Source organism: Podospora bellae-mahoneyi, chromosome 7 (assembly GCF_035222275.1).
Source record: "Podospora bellae-mahoneyi strain CBS 112042 chromosome 7, whole genome shotgun sequence".
In the NCBI taxonomy this organism is placed as follows: Eukaryota; Fungi; Ascomycota; class Sordariomycetes; order Sordariales; family Podosporaceae; genus Podospora; species Podospora bellae-mahoneyi.
The window spans coordinates 261494-283834 of NC_085886.1; the positions used below are offsets into that span (position 1 = coordinate 261494).

At 52.0% G+C, this 22341-nt stretch overlaps 9 protein-coding genes across 9 annotated transcripts; 4 read left to right on the top strand and 5 right to left on the bottom strand.

The window, feature by feature from the left end:
• Nucleotides 1-608: 608 nt before the first annotated feature.
• Nucleotides 609-1577, top strand: QC761_704150 (uncharacterized protein; the record flags this gene model as incomplete). Its single annotated transcript, XM_062881991.1, has 1 exon — nucleotides 609-1577. The coding sequence occupies one exon, from the start codon at nucleotides 609-611 to the stop codon at nucleotides 1575-1577; it is 969 nt and encodes a 322-aa protein (XP_062727802.1).
• Nucleotides 1578-2027: 450 nt separating this feature from the next.
• On the bottom strand, nucleotides 2028-3110 carry QC761_704140 (uncharacterized protein; the record flags this gene model as incomplete). The annotated part of the gene is made up of 1 exon (XM_062881990.1): nucleotides 2028-3110. One exon carries the CDS (start codon nucleotides 3108-3110, stop codon nucleotides 2028-2030), a length of 1083 nt encoding a protein of 360 aa, XP_062727803.1.
• Nucleotides 3111-3598: 488 nt separating this feature from the next.
• QC761_704130 (uncharacterized protein) lies at nucleotides 3599-4486 on the bottom strand (the record flags this gene model as incomplete). Its single annotated transcript, XM_062881989.1, has 1 exon — nucleotides 3599-4486. One exon carries the CDS (start codon nucleotides 4484-4486, stop codon nucleotides 3599-3601), a length of 888 nt encoding a protein of 295 aa, XP_062727804.1.
• Nucleotides 4487-4676: 190 nt separating this feature from the next.
• On the top strand, nucleotides 4677-6454 carry QC761_704120 (uncharacterized protein). The gene is made up of 2 exons (XM_062881988.1): nucleotides 4677-5170; nucleotides 5226-6454. The coding sequence occupies exons 1-2, from the start codon at nucleotides 4813-4815 to the stop codon at nucleotides 6203-6205; spliced, it is 1338 nt and encodes a 445-aa protein (XP_062727805.1). The 5' UTR covers nucleotides 4677-4812; the 3' UTR covers nucleotides 6206-6454.
• A 277-nt stretch (nucleotides 6455-6731) lies between these two features.
• On the top strand, nucleotides 6732-7673 carry QC761_704110 (uncharacterized protein; the record flags this gene model as incomplete). Its single annotated transcript, XM_062881987.1, has 1 exon — nucleotides 6732-7673. The coding sequence occupies one exon, from the start codon at nucleotides 6732-6734 to the stop codon at nucleotides 7671-7673; it is 942 nt and encodes a 313-aa protein (XP_062727806.1).
• Nucleotides 7674-8310: 637 nt separating this feature from the next.
• QC761_704100 (uncharacterized protein) lies at nucleotides 8311-8997 on the top strand (the record flags this gene model as incomplete). Its single annotated transcript, XM_062881986.1, has 1 exon — nucleotides 8311-8997. The coding sequence occupies one exon, from the start codon at nucleotides 8311-8313 to the stop codon at nucleotides 8995-8997; it is 687 nt and encodes a 228-aa protein (XP_062727807.1).
• Nucleotides 8998-12276: 3279 nt separating this feature from the next.
• QC761_704090 (uncharacterized protein) lies at nucleotides 12277-14262 on the bottom strand (the record flags this gene model as incomplete). The annotated part of the gene is made up of 1 exon (XM_062881985.1): nucleotides 12277-14262. One exon carries the CDS (start codon nucleotides 14260-14262, stop codon nucleotides 12277-12279), a length of 1986 nt encoding a protein of 661 aa, XP_062727808.1.
• A 3467-nt stretch (nucleotides 14263-17729) lies between these two features.
• Nucleotides 17730-18797, bottom strand: QC761_704080 (uncharacterized protein; the record flags this gene model as incomplete). Its single annotated transcript, XM_062881984.1, has 1 exon — nucleotides 17730-18797. One exon carries the CDS (start codon nucleotides 18795-18797, stop codon nucleotides 17730-17732), a length of 1068 nt encoding a protein of 355 aa, XP_062727809.1.
• A 2231-nt stretch (nucleotides 18798-21028) lies between these two features.
• On the bottom strand, nucleotides 21029-22234 carry QC761_704075 (uncharacterized protein; the record flags this gene model as incomplete). The annotated part of the gene is made up of 1 exon (XM_062881983.1): nucleotides 21029-22234. One exon carries the CDS (start codon nucleotides 22232-22234, stop codon nucleotides 21029-21031), a length of 1206 nt encoding a protein of 401 aa, XP_062727810.1.
• Between the last annotated feature and the right edge of the window lie 107 nt (nucleotides 22235-22341).

Genomic DNA, 22341 nt, shown 5'->3' on the forward strand with positions numbered 1-22341 from the left:
ATCAAGCTGGATCGCAACCTGCATGCATATATTCCGGATTCTTGGTTTTGCCTTATTTGGCTGTCTTATTGACGAGGTTCATGCCAAGGTACAGGCCTTCAAAGTCAAGCTCAGGCTGCCAAGGCCAATTACCGTTGTGATGCAAGCACCAAATCATGGCAGAGCCCCTGACCGCCCGCAGCTCAACACCCCTGACAGGGTTTCATCCAGCTCAGTGGAAAACATGCCGAGTGGACGCTTCTCAGCAACGCTTGGAGTTTGGATCTGGTTGTTCCTGAATGCAACACCACAAACCGGATTCATGGTGGTTTCATTTTAAATTTTTGCTGGCAGCCATCGCGAAAACAAGGAGTGATCGAGGTCATAATGGACACCCAAATAAGACGTGACGGAGAGTCCTTTCTGGGCATTGTGTTGAACAACCAGGACGATCCCTGGCGAATCAAATCATTGAATGAATGTGCCTGGCAGCCTTTTTATTCCTCCAAGTTGACCAGACATACACACCTCACCCATCGCCAGGTGAGACGGTCTTTTGCTTTCTCTTGCGCGTGCTGGCCTTTGGCATCTTCACTCGTTTCCGAAGACTCCGCTTTCCACCGCTCACGATGAGGACCTCCTCGCGCTGGTCCCTCCTCAGGGCTATCCTCCTGCTCGTAGCTCTGTTCATCACTCTCTCAGTTGCGCAGACCGAGTCTGCCGAGCCAGCACCATCAACAGAGCCCGCTGCCGAGCCCAGCACGGAAGCACCCTCGCCATCAGCAACACCCAGCTCTCAGACTGCCTCCCCATCCACTGCTTCGAGCGGAGGCGGCGGCAGCGGGACACCCACCACCACCACCCCTCGACCCTCGGGAAGCAATCCCCCTGACGTCTATCTCCGCGTTCCTGAGCTCTCAGTCGGCCGCATCGAGCTCGACGTGGATGACCTCAAAGCGGATGTCAACCTCAACGCCGAAATTGCCAACCTCGTCTCCATCAACGTCGGTGTGGCGGTTGGCATCCAAAAGGTCAACATCACCATTTCTGACGTAGAAGCCGAGCTTGAGCTTGTTATTCGTTTGGGACATTTGGTCGAAATCGTCAACCGAACCCTCTCATCTCTTGACCTCAACCCACTGCTGATCAACCTGCTGAACAACGTTTCTGACATTGTTGACTCTGTTGTTGGCGCCGTGGATGGCTTGCTGGGTACTATCACGCAGGGCGGCAGCACGTTGAGGTTTTTGATTGACAACCTGGGGAATATTGTGCAGGAGGTTGCTGGGGAGGGAACAGATATCGTCAGCAGCATTGTTGGAAATTATCAGAAGAACATGACGTTTACTGGTGTGGCTAAGGAGCTAGGGAACGGGCTGACACAAAGGACGTACCGGTATGATGCGCTGGGGAGCTTGGTGAATATCATCTTTAATACCATGGGACAAGTCGTGCAGGCTGTCGTGGTCGGGAAGGATAATAGCGGTGGCGGCGGCGGAGGAGGCGGCTCAACGACGACAGCTCCTGCCAGCTCCGCACCTGCCACAAGCGTGGCTCCGGCTCCAACGACAAGTGCGCCGGCGGAAGAGGGCGAGTAGCAAGGCTGTTACAGAGAGATCACCTATACCTAATGATACATTATTGGTAGCTCAATGATATTTGAACAGAAACCATACTCACGCCATCTCGTCCCCTTTAGCGTTGAACTGCTTCATCTGAAATACTATGCATTTATTCCCTTAGACCCCCTGTCACCTGAACAGAAACGCCGACCTGGAACAATATCCCCGATATTTTAGGTAGCTAGGTATCCCATCTAGTACAAGGACCCCTTACGCTGGCTAGCTACCTATCTTCTATCGCTGCTGAAGGTGATGTGTGGAACCCCGAGGGCCAGTGGATGCCGGTACTTTGGGGAGGTGCGAGTGTCAACAATGAAAAAGGGGATACAGCGTGATATCACTACAGCAACAATGTTTACTCTCAATGTTCAATTTCATGTGCGGTCAAGTTACTAGATACATTATACACTGTCACCATCTCACCACTCAAGCGGGCATCTGAACGGGAAGAGGGGCGTAGGCGGTGACGGGTTCCGGGTCATCAGCGCCAGCCTCCACCATACCTCCAAGAATCATCGTCTTGGGCGCCTGAGCCTGATAGAACCAAGGGTCGGTAAACGCCTTGAACTTCTGGTCATGCCAGTCCTTGGCGGTGACATAGCGTCCCTCCGAGTCCATGAACATGGTGTCGTCCTCGGCGCGGAGGAAGTAGGCGATCGAGTACCGGTGCTCGGTGGGGTCGAAGGGTACGACGCGGTGGATGCACGACTGGAACTTCATGCCGCTGGCAAAGCGGAGGGAATCGCCGACGTGGACGAAGGCGCAGTTCTTCTGGGGCTCGACAAAGCCCATCTCGAGGGCGCCGCACTCTCCGGGGGGGCGGACTTGGAGACCCCATTGGTCGCTGAAGAGGAGGGTGAGGGAGCTGATGTCGGTGTGCTTCTGGTGGCCGACCTTGTGCTGGCCGGTGATCTCAGCGGGGAGGTAGTGCATCATGGAGAGAGTGGTGGCTGAGGGGCGGTCGTTGCGGTGGGAGTTTTCGAAGCGGTCCTTGCCAGCCAGGTTCAAGCCGGTGGAGAGGGCTGCCAAGATGACCTTGGTGATGGTGTTGCAGCTGCCGATGACCTGCTCCAACTGGTGGAGATCGCCGCTGTTCTTGATCGGGGAGGGGACGCGAGGGCTGCCCTGCTGGATCTCGTCTCGCGAGACCTTGAGCATCTCATAGCCGTCCTTGGAGCCAGCACCAAAGGCGCCAGTGCGGTTACCGACAGGCTCGTAGCCAAGATGGGAGTCGATCAAGCCATATTCGTTCTTGGCCTCGAGGGGGGCATCAAAGAAGCGGTTCATGAGCTTGAGAAGTTGCTCACGGTCCTCGAGCATGCGACGGCCGTCGATGCTGTCGAGATCGAGCTGGAAGTAACCATCCTGAAGGCAAGCCTGGAGCACCTTCTCGACCTCCTCAGGATCCTGCGAGAGGAGCAGATCGTACTTGATGGTCCTCATGGGCCAGACAGGAACCTGCCTGCCTTGCCATTCAACGGTCTTTACGGGTTCGGTGGTAGGAGCCATGATGATATGTGGGCGGTTGAGAAGTTTACCAGCTCTGTTCTATAGATTTCCCAAACTCACGGGGGACAGACTGGGCTACAAATAGTTGAACCATTGCCTCGACCTTAGCTCAACTAGTACCTAGCCCGGTGCGAATCGGAGGCCATCTATTGCAGTCAAATGAAGCATATAGTCAATGAGCTAGTTTCCCCAGCCTACCCCACACTTCCAGTGTCCCTGAGGGTACGTTGCCGGATTCTCCCATAGTAATTGATGGGGGTCTTTCTCCACCGATCGGCATTTCCGTTGCAACACCTGACGCCCCCCGCATCTTGGGTGTGTTTACATCGTCGGGCGGGTTGCAGTCCGTGGTTTGTAAGAGGAACAATCAAGATTGCAAGAAGGGAAAGTGATATTGGGCTTATCTACCTGCAACTGGGGTCCTTTATGAAGCAGACTATCCGGAGGCCCGGAAACCAACCCTGAAGGCTCGCTCCCTCCTTGACACACTATCTACTTCCCCTTTTCGGGTCTTGGTGTACACGTACACATGGCGAATCTGAGTACAAAACTAGACACCGAACTTCGATGCTCTGCCGAGACTCCTCGTCACGGCAGTCCGGGTCCTCAAAGGCCGAGTGCAATGCTCTGCGTGCCACTGACGTATCGGAGTCAAAGCACTTGATGAGGAGTACGTCTTCGGGTGTCATCCGATATTTGAAATACCACCGATGATGCGGGTTGTGGCGTACTACCCACGACTCCCCCTGAAAGCCGTCCTCGACCATTTCTGCCCCCACCAGGTCCGAGTCGGGAACCGACTTTGCATCCGCCACAGCAATAGGATCTTTGAGAATGGTCTGAATCGGGCGCCATATGTTGATGATTTGATATCTTCTCGTGATCAGTTCGTCTGCTTGTTGCTTATCAGGAAACTCCCATCTCAACCTCCTTTCAGCACCAACATAAGACTGATCGACGTGTGTTCTGGTGACTGGGCCACGGTTGGCGAGATTCTTGCCGTTGAACCCCAAGTGGTGCCATTGTGTTGGACCTCGGCGGACTTTGTGGTTGAAGATGTGGATGTGACTAGCACCCGTGATGTCCTTCAGAAGTTCCTTGCATTCCTCATAGTAGACTGACTTGATCGACTCCTCACTGGTGAAGCCCTCCTCCTCTTGACTCTTGTGCCGACAGTACTGAAACCCATGGGTATCCAGGCGGTAGTCGTCTTCGTCCCCTGTTATGTCCGTGACGGTGAACTCGTGAGGGAGGTGTGGCCTCTTGTTCGTCACCTTTCCTTCGCCGATGAAGATGGGGGTCGGGGGCAAGCCATCTCCCGGGTCGTCCCAGTAGTTGAGTGTGGTCTGTACATTGTGCTTCTCCGTCAAGGCCATGGTCGCTTGCTGTCTCTCCAATAACTCTAACAGCCCTCTCGGAACAAGCCTGCCACGGCGTCACGTTTTAAGGTGGTAGCAGCACGCAGACGAGGTCGCCAACTGCCGGTATTTTCCGGTCGAATTATCCACGAAGGACAGCTTCCGGAGGAACGCATTCCGGTTGGCAGTCGGCTTGGCAGGGTACCACCCAAGATTAACCGCCGGTCGGGTCGTAATCGTGACACCAGCCAGAGTCCCGTGACGGCTTTCCACTCAACTTCCAACTAATGAGCCAGGACTGTTCGGTCTAGTCAACGCTTGGTACCTAGTCGGCCAGAGAAAGAATGGCCCAGGACGGTTTTGTCCTTGTTTCTCGAGAAAGCCAGATCACCAAGAAGAGCCACGCGGCGGCCAACACCGCCCCAACTCGCCAGCATGAGGGCCCTCACGACCATCTGGCTGAAATTGCCTCATTTGTCGACAGTCAGTCGGAGAAGCTGTGGCACTTGAACAAGTTCATCCACAGCAATCCTGAGCCGGCTTTTCAGGAGTTCAAGGCTCATGAAGCTCTCACCAAGTTTATGCAATCGCGGCCTGAGCGCTGGCAAGTGACGTCGTCTGCTTGCGGAATTGAGACAGCATGGATAGCAGTCTACGATAGCGGCAGAAAGGGACCAGCCGTCTCTTTCAATGTGGAGATGGGTAGGTCGACCTCTTTTGGACTCGCCTCTTTGCTCATAATGTTGACATTGGTCAGATGCCCTCCCCAATCTTGGTCATGCTTGTGGTCACAACCTTATCGCCTCTGCTTCCCTCGCTGGAGCACTCGCGACGGCCCATATCATTGAGAAGCACTCTTTGGCCGGAAAGGTTTATGTCTTTGGCACCCCAGGAGAAGAAGGGTACCACGGGGGTAAAATCCAGCTTCTCAACCGAGGTGCCTACGACAAGGTTGATATCTCCCTCATATCTCACCCTTCCATTTTGAACAACTCGCCACTTGTTCGAACCACAGCCTTCTGCCGACTTGAGGTGGAATTCTTTGGCCGGGCAGCCCATGCGGCCAATGCTCCGTGGCAGGGAATCAACGCTTTGGATGCGCTGGTGGCGTCCTACAACTCCATCTCGATGTTGCGTCAACAGACGCAGCCGAGCGATATCATCGGTTTTGCCATTACCAACGGCGGGGGAGATGCTACCAATGTTATCCACGCGTACTCGTCGGCTGTGTGCACGATTCGATCCTCGAGCGCGTCCCGTGTCGATACGCTGGCTGACAAAGTCGGCGCGTGCTTTGATGCCGGTGCTCAGGCTACTGGTTGCACTGTGGAGATCAAGGTGATCAAGGGATACAAAGATCATGTCCCCAACATGCATTTGGCCGCTTCGTTTGCTGAACATTGGAGCTCACTGCCAGACCCGTATCCCGTTGGGCCGGAATTGCGGGCTGATGAGAGAGGGTACACGTATGTCAAGGCGAGCACCGATCAGGGGGACATCAGCCATGCTTTGCCGTCGATCAATGTCAGTTTTGCGATCCCCGCCGGGCCGGAAAAAGGTGGCCCTCATAGTGCCGACTTTGAGAAGGCAGCGGGAACCAAGTGGGCTTTTGACCGAGCCTTGAGGGTGGGCAAGGGGATGGCGGGTGTGGCTGTTGATGTCTTGACGCGAGATGGGTTTCTTGACACGGTGAAGGGAGAATGGCGAGAGAGGTTTGGGGTTGAGAAAAAACTTTGACGCGTGAAAGCTCTAAAGTCTTATAGCTCTATTTACTTTACGTTAGCTAAGTCACGAAAATACCTACGTTCAATGCCATATCATACCTTGCCTGAACGTTATTGCTGCCAAAGGACTACCGTCCAGCCAGTGATGCGGGCAAGGTGGGGGTCATGCGCAACTGATTCCAGCTCGACGCGCTACCACGACGCGCCGCTTTGGTTAGTTGTGTGGCGCGTTTGCGAACCGCAAGTGCCATAGAGCAACCAAAACTTAAGAAAAGGCATTGCACCTTCGTATACCCAGGCCATCGGGGCGATGCGACTGCAAAGTCAAAGTTACCGGTGATGACAGTGGTTGCTTGGAAGTGAAGCCCCCCAAAATTTGGTGTTGTGGTGCTAAGAAGTGGTGGTGGGGCCAGTGCGGGGGCAACTCTAATTGCCTTGCTCTCCTCATCCCCAAGCTGTGGCAAAGTCAATACTCCGTATTGGTCAAGCATCACACCAAGAGAGACCATACCAAGGTTGAAGGTGTTCTTGAAGCAACGATGGAATATTATACATTCTCTGCCAACGATGGCACCACCCTAGCCTTCCAATCCTCCACCCCCCTCACACCAAGCCCCTCACCCGTCAACGACAGCATTGTTCTCTTCTTGCATGGGTTCTCCGGCTCCTCCGCCTACTTCGCCCGCAACTTCCCTGCTCTCTCTGAACGCTCTTGGGTGCTCGGCCTAGATACGCGGGGTCATGGCCGGTCCAGTCACTCCAAAGGAGGATATCACGTCGCCCGTCTAGCTTCTGACTTGAGGGATTTTCTCTTACACATATATTCACTCAACCCTGGAAAGAAGTACAAGATCACAGCAGTTGGACAGTCAATCGGCGCCGCTATTCTCTGGACCTACACTGAGCTTTTCGGGGATGCCGAGTTTACCTCATTTGTATTTGTCGACCAGGCACCACTTCAAGATCGGGATTTGAGATTCGAATGGGACGAGAAAAAGGCCCACAGGGGCTGCTATGACGAGGAGAGCATGCTCGCAGCACAAGCGGCCTGGGTTGAGAGACCGGAGGAGACATATGTTGCATTGGTGGACGAATGCCTGGGGTATCGCTACCAACCTTCTTCTCAGGATAGGGATAGAAGTCCAGAGGAGCGACAGCAGGACGAGGAGTATTTCACAAGTATCAGCAGGGTTTGTGATGGGAGGTGGTTGGCGAGATTGCTGGCTGATCATACAAGGTATGACCACCGCGAAGCATGCGAGTTGATCACCAAGCCTACACTCGTGATGGCTGGGAGAAGAAGTGGATGCTTTTCGCTGGAAGGAATGAGGGAGGTCGTCGAGAGGGTCAAGAATGGGAGAGGGGTCAACATGGAAAGCAAGGCCCAGATGTCAGTCTTCGAGAGTGGCCATTGGTTGTTCTGGGAGGAGCCGGAACGATTCAACCAGGAGATCTTGGAATGGGTACGCCGGTGGGAGTAATTTTTAGTGCACTCAGGAAGCTCATGGTGTGTGAAATGGGATGTTGATAGCTGTTCTTTGTCCGGATGCGGATGCTTTGGCCCCCATGTGTCCACAGCCCGAAAAGGTCCTGCTCTAGGAATCCGAGCTCGATTCAGCTGTATTCTCGTTTTACCACAACCACGTTGTTACAGTGTGGTATAACTCGTGCAGGTGCCCCTCGCTGTTCAATCATGTGCATTGTTTATGTCCCCTGACCTTACCCCTGAGTCCTGGCGCGTGCTCAGCACAATCTGCAGCTCGGTCTGAATAATGAGGAAGATTTTTCACTTCAATAATTATACACAGTGGCATTGATTGGTACACTGCAGGAGTAATTTCATCATGGTCATAGCTTGCCTGTTTTCAACTGTGGATTGCGGCTGCAGTTGCCCTTCACCATTGTGTCTTTGATATCTTCTTAAGATTGTTCCCCCTGTCTAAGGTATACCTCAATGCAGCTCACAGAAACCAGCAAAGAAGGCCTGAAAGACCGTTGGTCGCTTATAAGACCAACTGTTCTGAGAAAGCTCGTGCTATGATGCCTCAAGCTGTTGCTGCAAGTGGAAGCTTCTTCTCTGAGTAAAAGTTTCACCCATATCTCAACAAAAGCCAAACAATGGAGTCCCTCACGGCAAAATTTACAACGGCCTTCCGGTCAGAACGCCTTATCTATCGTGCAATCGATATGCAAGACATCCCCCTTGTGGCCCGCATGCTCTGGGACCCTGTCAACCAAGGATTTGGCGATCCTACCTTGTACACCCCTCTCAGCGGCACCGTCGGTAGCGTCATGGTCCAAAAGGGACTTGAGGCAAGCCTCCTAGCCGTATTGATCTGCTTGCCCAATCCTCAGGCACAGCAAGCTGCTGCACCCGGTTTCCCGGGCAACAGTCTCCGTGCAGCCCAGGAAAGTGCCATCCCCATCGGCAGTCTGATGCTGGGCAAGCCGACTGCGCCCCAGACTGACCATTGGCGCTGGACAAGAATGGGACTGGGCATTGCAGAGGAGCACCAGGGTAATGGATACGGAAAGGAGGCTGTGAATTGGGCGCTTGACTGGGCCTTTGAGTTTGCAGGCATGCACCGTGTCGAGTTAACCACAGCCTCTTACAACGACAGGGCTATTGCCATGTACAAGAGCTTGGGATTCAAAGAAGAGGGCAGAAAGAGAGAAACCATCTACATGGATAGGCGGTGGTGGGATATGGTTGAGTTTGGGATTCTGGAAGGTGAATGGGAGGCGCTGAGAGGCAAGAAGTCTGGCCAAAACGGTGGACAACGCGTTGTTCAAGGGGGCTTTTGAAATATGAGACGAGGTTCAGGGCTCGAGATGACATGAGAGCGACTGATTTGCGTTGAAGAAGCTCCATCCCATAGGTAGAACAATCGCTATGAAGGTATGCAATACAATGGATTAGAAAAGAGCTGCATATGACATTGTACCTGGCCCACGTGATTCTCATTGAGAAGAGGTCAGAGAAACTTGACATTCACAATGTGCTGAGGCGTGCCAATACATCTTTCTTGGTATCTGTATATGCAGTAAACTTCTAATGTCTCAAGCCAACGGCTCTGGTCCCCTCAGGCCTAAACAGTTACACGCTAATTGAGTTAGCAGAAGGAACCTTCAGGACTGATGAATTCTGTTTAGCAGCCTTCAATACCTACTAACCTTACTTGCCCTATATATCCCGATTGTTCCGCAAAGAATACGCTGTTGAACGCTGTCATACTCTAATATTGCTCAGCTTGTTCTCACCTATTTGATCGCTGAAGAGATTTGTTTTGCGGAGCGAAAGACCACCACATTACTCACTCATCACCATGACACCCCAAGCGACAAAAAGAAAGCGAGAAACTTCTACCTCGGATCCCACTTCCACAGGTACTGGTCGGTCACTCCTCTTCAAACCAGATATTCTACTGCTTCGCGTGGACTACACCGATCATCCAACCCTAAATCAGGAAATCGATGACCTCCACAAGGTATTGGAAAGCAAGGGCTGTACAGCGAGTGTGGTTGTCATTTCGACGAAGAAATCATGGGACTCCATACGGCCAACAGTGCTATCTCACTTATCAGTCTATGAACACGGCCAGGCTCGGAATAAAATTAGCATTCTTTCTTCACATGGTGGCTGGTCAGTCAATACAGGACTGTCGTTCTCAAGGTAACTGGCGGATACTTATGTAAGGTGTGCATGACTGTGCCACAAGGTGCTGATAGTTGTTCAGTCACAATGTCCCCTGGCGGATGAAGAGACTCCGATCAGACGTTTTGACTTCGGTTTCATGCAGAGCAGCATGACAATAGTGTGAACCAACACATGCGAGACCGGCAAGCCTCACAGGCGGCCATTCTCATCGAGAGAATGTGAGTGCTTACATACTCATGATTCCACCTAGGACATTTTCTTCCAACTAAAGTCCTAATTGTAGCAAGCAATGCTACAAACCCGAGGCATCTTTCCAGTGGTCTCATTTCAAGGGCTTGATTCGGAGCGCAACGTGCCATGTGCTTGTTGTCCTCGACTGCTGCGCGGCTGGTGGAGCACTTTTTTTGCAAAGTGACAACCAGATTGATCGCTTTGAGAGGTCCGAGAAATATGCCAAGTCGGTCATCTATGCTTACCCATGGAAGGGAACGACGACTGGGGAACTGAGCACGGCGCTTTTGCAAGTGATCAACAATTGGAGACCGGATACCACCAATCTATCGGCAGGGAAGATTATTGAAGATGTCGGACTGATCCTGGCAACAAAGATGCTGAAAGCCCGGAGAGAACTCACTAAGCAGAACCGCGGGGACAAAAGGTCGGACTGCTCAGACGAAGAGAGGTCGCTCTCGCAGCCAGGACTCTTTGATCTGCACAGCGCAAGGGACGACGGAACAAAAGAGCAGTTTCTTCTGACAGGCAGAGAACTCAAGATTCCTACGCTCAAAAAAAAAAAAAAAAGAAAAAAAAAGAAAAAGAAGCCCGCGACTGATGGCACGGATATACCATGGTAACTGATCATCATCATCGATCCAAGAGAAAGTCATTTGAAAGTTGCATTAGGATAGTTGGAGCCAGACCTTGGCGCAGATGAACCTTAATAAATCCTGGCTTTATTTTTGGACTTTTCTGACGGTTTAAACCACCTTCTGGGCGCATATGTGGCTTGAGATGACTATACCTGCAGTGTAAGGTCGGTAAGGTAGGCTTAAATAGCAAGCGCCCACCATAACCTTTAACAGTTACCTGCCCAGAGACATCCAATTCAACCAGCGGGCACCGAAAGACAGATCGCTCTTTTCGCATTAAACTTACTGCATACGGCATCGAACAAAGCCAAAATGTCGGCCAACAACCGTGCTGAATCCAGTTGGATTTCTGACCTCAGCAGCGCGTTGCCCACACCGTCCCATGATCCAACCACCGCTTCCTTGGAGTCCTCCATCATTGCCTTAATCTACGGCGTCAATCGTATCGAAACTGCCGGCACAACACTTCATATACCGCCGAACTCTGTCGCGAGATCTTTCGCAATGCACCACCCAACCGCGTCGAAGCAGAGTCCAATAAACTTACAGCCACAGCCCCCTCTCATCACCGTGACGCCGTCCTAGCCGATCTCACCCTGAACGGTCGCAAGTCCGCCGACCTCGAACGCGCCTACAAGGAAGTCGCTCAGCACGCCGAAGCCTTGGTTCACCTTGTCAACTACATCATTCTGCGCAACGAGCCCTGGTCAGAAGAGCTCATCCTCCAAACCCATCGCATCCTCTGCAACCAACTCAGCACAGGTAGCCGCTCTGCCAAAGAAAATGACGAGATCGACGCGGGCAAATACAGGGCCCACGTGGCTGCTGTGAAATACAATCTAAAAGGTGGAGGGAAACCAAAAAAAGACACTCTGCATACGAGCCAACACCGTGCCGTCGTATATGAAAAGAATTTGTCGATATGCTGAGCCAGGACTGCACGGAACAAAGGGCCTACAGCGAGCCGTATGAGCTTGCGGCGAGATATCACCACAAATTTGCCTTCATTCATCCTTTTGGGGATAGAAATGGGAGGATGGGCCGCCTGGTGTTGAATACTCTGATGTTGAAGTACGCAGGTCATGTCACTGTCCTGGGAAGTGAGCCGCTGTGGGGAGAGAAGGGTGAGGATTGGATGGGGAGGATTTGACGGAGGATCAGAAGGTACATGCGATTGAGAAGAGGGCTCAGAGGGAGTATATTGATATGGTCTCCTGGGGAGGCAGAGTGTTTCATAAGGAGGATTTGTAGGTTGAGCCGGAAAGGCAAACGTGGCATGATGAGTGTCTGGGGTTGTTGCAGGATCTTTCAGGAAGCAATGAAATATATTTTGGGTTCATAATCGAGGATGGTGAGGCCCTCAACGTGAGGATCAGCAGTGATATTGACGGGGGCTCTATACCTACCACGCCCGATACAACACAGTTCATGCCGGTCTTGATAGCTCAGCGAGTTTTTTATTCATCTTGCAAAACCACCAAAAGCTCCTAGCCCGATAGTTCGATAATAACTTGCAGCGATAACAGATATCGTGAAAATTCAGTGCACCTCCCAACATCAACCAGAAGAACGCATGACCTCGTGACAGAAATGCCAGTAGCTGATCCTTGGCTCTTTGCCTTCCCTCTCCTCTCTTTCCCAAACCTCTAGAGGCTTATTCAGGACTTCATGTGATACTTCGTGAAAGTAATCGATGGGAGGAGTTTGTGCATCACTGTCATCGCCAGTGTGGGGTTCGGGGGCCTCCAGAGGTTCGAGTCGAGTGCTGCAAGCGCTGAAACTCATCTGCTTGTAATACCGGTCATCCCCCAGCACCATTTTCTCCGCCGCTTCCTTGAGCTTGTTTTCCTGAGATCTGATGAAGGCATAGTACTTTTGCACATCAGTTGCCATCATGGTCATGGTATCCTCCGTGTACGCCCAAGGATAGGCCAAGTGAGCGTAGAATCGATGCAGAGGGCCACGACGGCTATCCTTCAACCGGGCAAGAGGGCTCAAGATGTTGTGGTAGGCCTGCTCGATCTGCCTTCCTTGATCGACAGTCAACCTGTCGTGACCAACTGGTGGGGTGCCCGGGGGATTAATCGTGATGACTCTCAGGGTGAGACCTGGGCCGTTGATCTTGTCATTGACATACTCAACCGTGTCGACCCAATCTGTAATGGCCGGGTGGTCAGGGCTGCTGGGCCAAGAGTGATGCATGTAGGCAGGGAACACAAGCTCAAGAAAGCGAAGAGACGCGAGGCTGTTGGAGGGCACTTGATCCCTCAGAAACCTACTAGCCGTGAGCCGAGTGTTTGGGTAGGTGTCCGCCCAGGGCAGAGATGGTATGATGTCAGGGTCCAGCATGTCGCCATAGTCGTGAACGATGAACCGGTTGGTGGAAAAGAACACGTGCTGAGCCTCGTAGTACAGAGTTCGGCATACGAGGAAGAGGTCTGTTGGCGGAGCCCAGCATCGACAGTGCGATGAGACGGCAGTGTGTTGCAAACGACAAAAGCAGCCGGCGTGGTAGTTACCGGGTGTGGTACACTCAAGCCAGCAGTTGTTGAACTGGCATCCGTGGTGATGGTCACGACGGCAAGAAATATGCAGGTCGTTATTGTAGCCCGGCTGGTGCTGCATCGAATATGTTGGTCGATTCGCCCTATAGGCCTGCCCATCCCATGATACCTCTTTGATGGGGGTAACTAGATTGGTGAAACCCAAGATCCGGAGCCTCAACTCACGAGGAAGGTCAAGGAAGTGCGAGGCAACTTGTGAAGAACTTGCAGCTGAACGCTGGGTTCTTGGGAGAGGTACGAGCCCAAGGCACTTCTGAACCACTTCATCTACCAGGTTCTGCAGCTCAAAGTCTGGCCTATTCCCAAGTCTGACATGGCAGCCTTTGAGACGGGGCAGCGTAAGGAGAGGCGCGAGAGCAAGCTTTCCCGCCTCAACATCTCCATGATCAACGTCGCAGACGAAAAAAAGCGTCAGGCGATCTTGTGGTATCTCCGAAAGATGGCGTGCTGCCGCCTCCCACTTCAACAGCAGAGACAGGGCAGACGGATCTGTGCTGCGCAAAGGGGGCTGGTGAGCTTTGCTGTGGGTCCTTTCACACCAGGATCTTCCGACAGAGGGGAGCTCATCGGTTGCCAGGCAGCAGTCAGCAACGTTGTCCCCTCCTGAAGTCTCTTGATGGCAGGATGTATGGTTTAGCACCACCTTCAGGCAGGTCAGCGAACCCAGAGCTGTACCTGTCAGGGCCAACAGTGGGTCGGAAGGGCCTGGGGAAGAGTGAATGACGAAGACGTTTTCGGCGTACAGCAGACCAGCGGCCTCTTTATAGATTGTACGGCATGATAGCAAAAGACCATGAAATCCAAGATGTCGTTTTACCAGCTTATCCGTTGCGGAGATATGGTGGTTGCGGTGTAAGTTGAAGACAAGACTTGCAGCGACATGCTCTGTAGCTGCGACGCCCATGAACTCGTAAATGCGGCGGCGTGTCTTGGGCGAGAGGCGCAGCAGCGGGTTCGCACGATCAGACTGTAGCAGCATGGCTGAGAGACGGCTGTTTGTTTCGATGTTGGACAAAAGTGAAAGAAAACCATGACTTCACCTGTTTTGCAGAAGTTTCCCAGGTGCCTTACCTAGGTAGGTATGCAGGTGTTCAGTGTGGTCGTTGCTTTGGCCAGAGGCAAATGCGTTCCGCATGATATTTGCTTGATCGACAGGAGCCCTGGCCGCGCTTTACCCAACTTGTTGGTCTTAGGAGGCGGTCAACGGCACTTCACGCGAGATCAAATTTCAAAATGGCAACATTGGTTTGTAATTCTGATTTCCCACTCCACGCCTACTGAAGGGTTTTGTTTTAATAATTATTTTTGAAAGAATGTGGTGGCCAGCGATCACTGGAACTATTCCTTAATTCTCACGCTTGAAGTTCCACAACCACGAACTGTACAGCGGCTCGTCTACCAGACGCTGTCTCGTAATGCTCATCACCCAGTACATACCGCTCCCAGCGCTCTTCAGCTCGCGCTCATCCTCATTTAACGAGTCGTAGTAGTTCTGGTCAGTTGGCCATTTCCAGGGAACCGGGTAGTAGGCAAAAAATCTCGCTAGTCCTCCCGGTTCAGCCTCGCTAGCCACACCCCAAGACGCAAAGGGTGCCGTGATGCGTGCATAACCACCCGTAATCATGTCCCCTTGGACTCTAGTGAGGTTTTCATAATTTTCAGGCCAGTCACTATGCCTACAGTAGACTATATCCTCCATATAAAGCCGCAAGGTCAACCCAGGGAGGTTCAGTTTGGTGCGTGCCCATTTTATAGTCTTGGTCCAGTCAAGCGCAGCTGGATGGTTTTCTAGGGGCCATGTGCGGTAGCTAAAAGCCGGAAAGATAAGTTCCAGGAACCGAAGATGTGACAGGCACTTTTCAGTAACCATAAACTTCAAAAAGTCGCTCACTGCAAAGCTCATGTGGGGATACTCGACTAACGCGAGCCAATCAAAGTTATCCCGAATGATAAAACGGTTGCGAGAGAAAAAAATGTGCTGAGCTTCATCGCAAAGCTTCCGACATATGAGAAACAAGGCCGTGGGCGGGGCCCAGCATCGGCAGGAAGATGAAGCAGAGGAGTGAGCGAGGCGACAGAAACATTCTATTGAAGCTTTCTTGCCGGCTTTCCTCCAACACCAACCAAATCGATATCCGCTTTGAAAGTGCAAAGGGCGGTGATGGTCGATGGCCACGCGATTTGGGCACCATTTGACTAGCCAAATAGCCAGGCCCATGCTGTCGACCTTGGCAAAACCAATTGACCTCCTTCAGGGGAGTCACCAAATCAGTATACTCGAGTATGCGCAAAGGTATTTCGCGCGGGAGGCTGAGTAGATTACACCCAGCCGCTTGTCCACGGATATTGAGCATCTTGGGACGAGGTTGAATGTTGCCGGTCAGGCCAACCACCAAGGACTCTGCCATTCGCAGCAGTTTTGGTTCTCGAGCTGCCGACAATCTGACGTGACAGTCCTTCAGACGGGGGAGAAGGCGCAACGATGTGATAACAGCGGTAGCAATGCATGGGTCGTCGTCAGCAACGTTACATACAATAGCAAGCTCAAGCCGCCCTGCTGTTAGGCCTTGGGATAAGTAAACAACCGTCGCCTCCCACTCCTCCAATATTTCTTGGGACCGAGTATCATCGCTTCTCAAAGGCGGATCGTGTGACTGGTGCGCTGCCCACGTGCATGCATCTCGCGACTTGAAAGCCCAATAAGGAGCCCATTTGTTCTTCCGACAGCATGGACTCAAGAGCCCACCGTGGCATGCGGCCTGGTTGAGTACAATCTTGAGGCAGGTCAAAGATGCTAGGGTGGTGGTTGACAATGAGAGTAGCGACTTAGAGAGCCAGGCCCGAAGTAACGGATGACGAACATGCCCCTGGAATACATCAAAGGCTGTCAATTCTTCGTGGATGGCCTGGCAAGTCTGTAGCAGGCTCCAAACGGTCTTAGCACTCTCGTTGTAAGCTTGAGGCTTTCCACAGCTGTTGAGATGGAAGATAAACCCTAGTGTAGTAGAATAGGGAGAGCTGGTGCGAGCACATAGGTAATAGACGTGATTTCGGACGCTGATCGGAACTCGAAATAAAGGACTGTGTGGGGTAAATATGATGGTGGTGGTTGGGGATGTCGAAGAAGCTTGGAGTAGTTGCCCGCATGTTGGGGACACAACTTGAAGGCGGTGCAGCGACAGGAGCCACAGTGCTAACACTGTGCATAGGACTGTGAAGTCGACTGTGCCCAATGCCGGCAAAGGTTGTTACATATTCACGGTCGATACAGGCTATTAATTACACTGAGTGCATTTGACCTGTCGACCCCAGGCCCAGGACGAACAGGAATTTGACTATCAGATATAATCCATGCAAACCAACAACGTACACAGGATACCTAACTTCTGAACCAATGTCTGCGTTGGCATTTCATTTAAACTACATGTGCACCCACTGTATATAGGTGCGACCGCATGGTCACGGCAGCCCCGGGCTCCAAGCAACCGACAATGCGGTGTTCACCTACCTAGGTAGGTAGGCGGAGACCCCGTCGACCTGTTTTGGATCAGGCATGTCTTTATCGAAACTCGATGTCTTGAACATCAAATCTACACCCGGAAATACTTACTTAAAGTCCACGATCCTCTGTGTGTGAGCCTTCTTGGTAAGTCTTACAGCACAATATCCATTTTCTTTGACGTTGATTACCTTACACTATCTGTGCATTTTCCTCGCTGGCGAGGTTCATGCTCGAATCATACCCTAGCGGGCAAAGCTCTTCTCTGAACATATTGGTCTCAGCGGCACATTCCATATATCCCATTTCTTTACCGTCAACCCTTTGGCTTCTTTTGGCTGTCAAACTTGTTCGACATTGTCTATATACCCAGGTACCGACTTGCAATCACCTGCATCCGACAGCCGCTTTGACATTTCTTTTCTTGGCACAAATCCACCAACACTAGAGCTTAAGCGGTCCGAAAGTGAGAGCGGCTTTGACAAGGCAACTTGGTACCGAAGCTGGATCGTCTACTCAAAACCCAGCTGGATTGCTCTAGAAGACATTAGCCGCCGGGCCTACAACTACATTGACCCCAAAGGAAAGATTAGCGAGGGCACCTACACAAGAGAGCATACCCTCGTTGCTACTTTATGCCACCGGGTACCGCGAGATGGTTGAACAGTTTTGGATAGCCTTCTGGACAGTATATTGATGTGGTTTTGCTGTTGCGTTCTTTTTGCTTTTTTTGTGGTTTTGCAATTTCTTTGGTCCCCTTGGTTCCTTTTCTTTTTTGTTTTTTATTTTTCTTTTTGTTCTGGCTAGAATGGCGTGTTCATTGTTTCTAAGTTTGAATTTCATTTTGTTGTATCGTAGTGTTAATGGCATATCTATTGGCTTGATGCTGGAGTGCTATTGTACATGAGTTTTCTTGCTTTGATCTCGCCTGTGTACCGAGATAGAAATTAGTTGCTCGTGTTCCAACCAAGCTCTGCTCCTGTACTACGCCTTTGTGTGTTCGTCCGGGAAACAACTGGTCGTCTGGTAGACTTGACATGCAGGTACCCAGCAAAAGGTATTGAGGGCGTTGTCCCATTTGCTGGTAGCGATCCACTGCTCGAGAGAGGAAACGGCGGGGGTGGCATAAGACCAACATCCCTGTGAGGCTGGTAGTGCACTGGCCCTTGAAGAGGGATAGGTGATTCGAAGTCCCCAGCCATCTCTTTTGAGCCCATTTCTGACGTGGGCAACGTCGGCATGCTGGTGTTGAGAGGGCCTCGCGGGAGTAGCAACGGAGCTTCGCGGCCTTTCTGAGATGCCCGACTCTCTTTCCGCCATCGATTTGTATGCGAGCGGGCGTTGGACTGAATGGTGCGGATGCCAGCCGACATACACGCCGCCTCAACCACCTCCCATTTCTCCCCCACCCGATCCGCCAGCGGAGTCCACATCTGCTTACGCAGGGCCATGTACTCGTGAGAGATGCGCTCTAGCCTTTGACTGTCTTGTTCAAGTGCGCCTCGTCTCTCCATAAGCCGTTCGTATCGTTTGCGGCACGCATTAGCCGTCTTGGTCGGAAAGTAGGTTCGTTGCAATTCCACCCAGTGCTTGCCACGGGACCGCCCCAGTACAAGCGTTCTATCATCCGCCGCACTCCAAGTTCCGTAGTTGTAGGCTGAGTGAGAGTACTCTGGAACAACAACATCGTCTTCTGGGGGCGGTTCCCCTTCCCCCTCTATTTCTCTGTTTTTGTCCTTGTATCCTGCAGTGGCTCTGGAGCTTTCGTTCTCGCTAGACGTTCTCGGCGCTGGAAATGGTATCCCATCATATGAAGTGACTGGAGGCGCCATTATCGACTGCAAGGAGTACTGCCAGCTTGGCTCTTGCGAAATAGTCGGCTGTGGCGCATGTGACGAGGCCCCGTGATAGCTGATTTGGTCGTCGGTAATCCAGCCCCTGGAAGATCCGGGTTCCTTTATTAACGGAGGTTCTCCACTTCTGGTTGGAGGCTGAAGGCTTCGTGGTCTTGACATTGCTTTGGCTTAGAATCGCTACTCCGGTATTTCACACGGACCAAAGATCCTGTAGCGTTCAGAATCACTTGCCGACCTCTCCCTACTGCTGAGCTGGCATCCTGAAAGAAGCTGGAGAGTTTCTGAGCTGGCCAAGCAACATATACCGATAAGAGAAAGCAGCTCACATGGCTCGAACCGCACTGATGAGGTAATCCTCCCCATCTGCGCAGATCGGATCTATCAGGCAGACTGGGCGAATATCTCTGTCGAAGAAATCGACCTGGACTTTTCGCAAAATGGATCTTCGGGCGAATGAAAGCGGGTCCGGAGGCCGCTGCTGCTGCATGACGTGCCGCATAAGTGAGGGTGTGGCTCTAGAGTATCCTGCATGGACGAACGAGAGGCCAGACTTTCACCGAAAATGAAACCTGGTGGAGCTGATGTTGCAGGTTCCGAGATATTCTCCAACGGGTTGAGGCTTGCACCTGAAGCCATCTTGGAGTCGCATGTGATGACATTTGTAGAGTTAATCCTCGGCCATAGTAGGGACCTACCTAACATACCTAGGTAGGTAGTACAATCGACGAGATATCTCCGAATCCAAATCAACAAACAAAAAGTGCTACTGATTGTGTTTTAGACCACGTCTCCCTGGTGCCTAGCCATGAACAGCGGCAGCTATCTTTCTCCAGAAAACCCTCCTTTCTTTGACTGCTGGCCAGCCATGCAAAGCTAACGCATGCAGCCTCTATCGAGCTGCATCGATGGTGCCATGCATGGACCAGTCGTCCAACCAGTCAGGGGGCTTTGGGACATTGGCAAGCGAACTTTTTCTCTGCAGGGTGTCACTGATCGCTTTGTCGACGGCTCGGAATTACTGCCATCCAGACTTATTTGCAGATTCCCTTCTGCTTTAACGCCCGCTCAGACATCAAAAGGGTCATTGCACATGCATCTGAATATCAAATTTGCATAACTCATAACTTCATACCTGCCTTTTGTGCACGGTTATGCCGCCCCTTTTCCTACCCCTTTTTTCGGCCCCTTTTACTTACCCCACCTTCAGACAACCGTCCTCACCCGCAATTCATTGCGCACACAACAAGACTTCACAGTAAATATCCAAAATTTCTGTCTCATGTTTTCCATGTTGCGAAGGATGTCAATCAAGATGACAGGTTTAGCTCTGGCTACATCCTTCTTTCTCGGACACTCCCCCCATCCTCTCCAACACACGTAAACATTCCGTAGCTAATCCCCTGAAGTCTCCTTGACGACTACAAGCCCCGACGTCTTTGTCTTGCTCTACGTCACGTCTTCCATGTGTCATTTTTGGGTATTCTTCACACTCGTTCGCTGAGCGGGGTAAGACGACTTCGCGACAACGTTCCTCAGCTTCGACAGCCATTTCCACTAGAATCGTGTCGACATGTCCTCGGAGCCTGATCATCTCCAGCTGTTCTGAGAGACTTGATGGAGAAGGTATCGACTGAATTTCTAAGCGCCTTTCCCCGTCACTTTTTCCAGGTATGAGAGGTTGAGAGTTCCAAATGATAGATGAAGTGGACTGGTAGGATCTGATAACAATCTCCGGGTCTTGGAAGATTTCTGGAGATGAGAAAAAGATGTGATTGAGGCAAATCGCATCTAGAGAACGGAGAAAATGAGCGACAGATGGTGTGATTGTTTTCAAGGAGTGGGCAAAGGTGGTTGCTTTGGACATCGGCTGTTTGAAAGTAGTATGGCCTTCGCAAGTTGGGTTGAACGATGTGCATTCGGTGCTGCTGGCGGAGCTGTAGATTGTAGAGTGGAGTGTGATGAGAATTAGAACCGTGGGGCATGGGTCAAGATCAAAAAGATTCATGGCTTGCTCCTGAAACTTGTGGGGGAGGTGATTGGTGGGAGATAGTAACAGATTTTGTGTTGTTGCGAGAGCGAAAGGATTCTATTTGACTACCACCTATCTCTTCGTTTCTTATCGTCTAATTTACGGGCTCAAAGGAGGATTTGCTGACAAAGTTGAGCAGAGAATGGAATGCCTTGACGCTTTGACTGTTCCATTCAGGTTATATAAGGTACCTTTACAAGTTGAGACAAGCATAATGGAGCACGCGGAGCAAAGAAGGATGCGACATTTGTATGAGACCAGCTACATAGTTCTTGCCCCTGAAACCAAACTCCTGACGCCATGATTGTTACCTTGCCTCCCTAAACACCGTCATATGCCGTTTATCTTAAGCCCCTCTAGCTCAACCTCTGATCACACGACGAACCTCCCCATATCGGTCCCGCTCATCACGATAGACAGCCTCTGTTGTACGCCTGCTGCTTCTTCCGTCATCGCGGTAGGGATCCCTTTCAGAGCGCCTGGTGCTCGAACGGCCATCATCGCGATACACATCCTCCCTCCGAGAAGAAGAGCGGACCTCTTCTTTGCGGCTTGAGTGACGGCCATCCGTGCGTACCTTGGTATCATCCCGCCTGGAACTCTTGACGCTCATTCCGGACATCTTCATGGTTAATTCCGTCATACCACCAGGATGTCCAGGCCGTGTTGAATCGGATCGGCGGGAGCTGTCTCCATAAGGGTCCCCGCCTCCAGCACCAGGCCGACCACTGCTGGGACCCGAGCGGCGGCTTCCATCACCGCCGGCTGGAGGTGGTGCACGGCTGCTTCCAGCACCGCCGCCACCGCCACCACCAGCGCTGGTAGAGCTCGTTGTTGCCCGGAGAATGCGCGGCTTGATCCAAGTGCAGCCAAGGCGGGTGCAGATATCCTGACAGCAGGCATTCTTTTGATGACCCGGGGCGCAAAGCTCCTGGACTCCGATGTAAGGGTCCCTAGTCTGCTGCTCGCGAGGACGGTAGTCGTATCCGGGTCTGAATCCATACACGATGATACGGATAGGACCATCGCGCGCGTAGAACTTTCCTCCACGGATGAACCTATCGCGGTAGTTTCGCTCGACGAGATAGTAAAGGACATCCTCCGCGTGGATGTGGTCGGGGTGGGGCCCGTCTCTGTTGCTTCTGACCTCCCGCTGGCGTGTGGTAGGGTTGGTGACTGTGACGAAGGACGAAGCAGCATGCCACCAGTTCACTGCGTAGGTGGAGCCGTACTGTGAGATTTCCTGTCGGAAGACACCTCGGGGAATGGTGCTCTGGTAAATAACACCGCCGTCAAGTCCAAATGGGATGTACATGGTCGCAACCAGGAGAGATCCAGTTCTTCTGCTTTGTCCAATAAAGGCTCTGGATCCGTACTTGTTATCGAGCCAGTCATATGACTGTCGTCCGAATGCTTCCAGCTGCTCATCAGTAGGAGGGTAAGGATCATCCCACATGATCTCCCTCGTCCAAGTTGCAGCGCTGACGCGGTCAGTACCCTCAAGTCTCTCATCAACATGAGTGACCATCAGGGGAGGGGGAGAAGGGGTGCGGGATTGCCTGGACATTTTCAGCAGGAATTTTGCAAGACAAGAGAAACTAAAATTGAACCCTGTTCAAATAATAACAAATAATATAAGGAATGGATAGTGTGAGTTGAAGATCTCGACCGGCG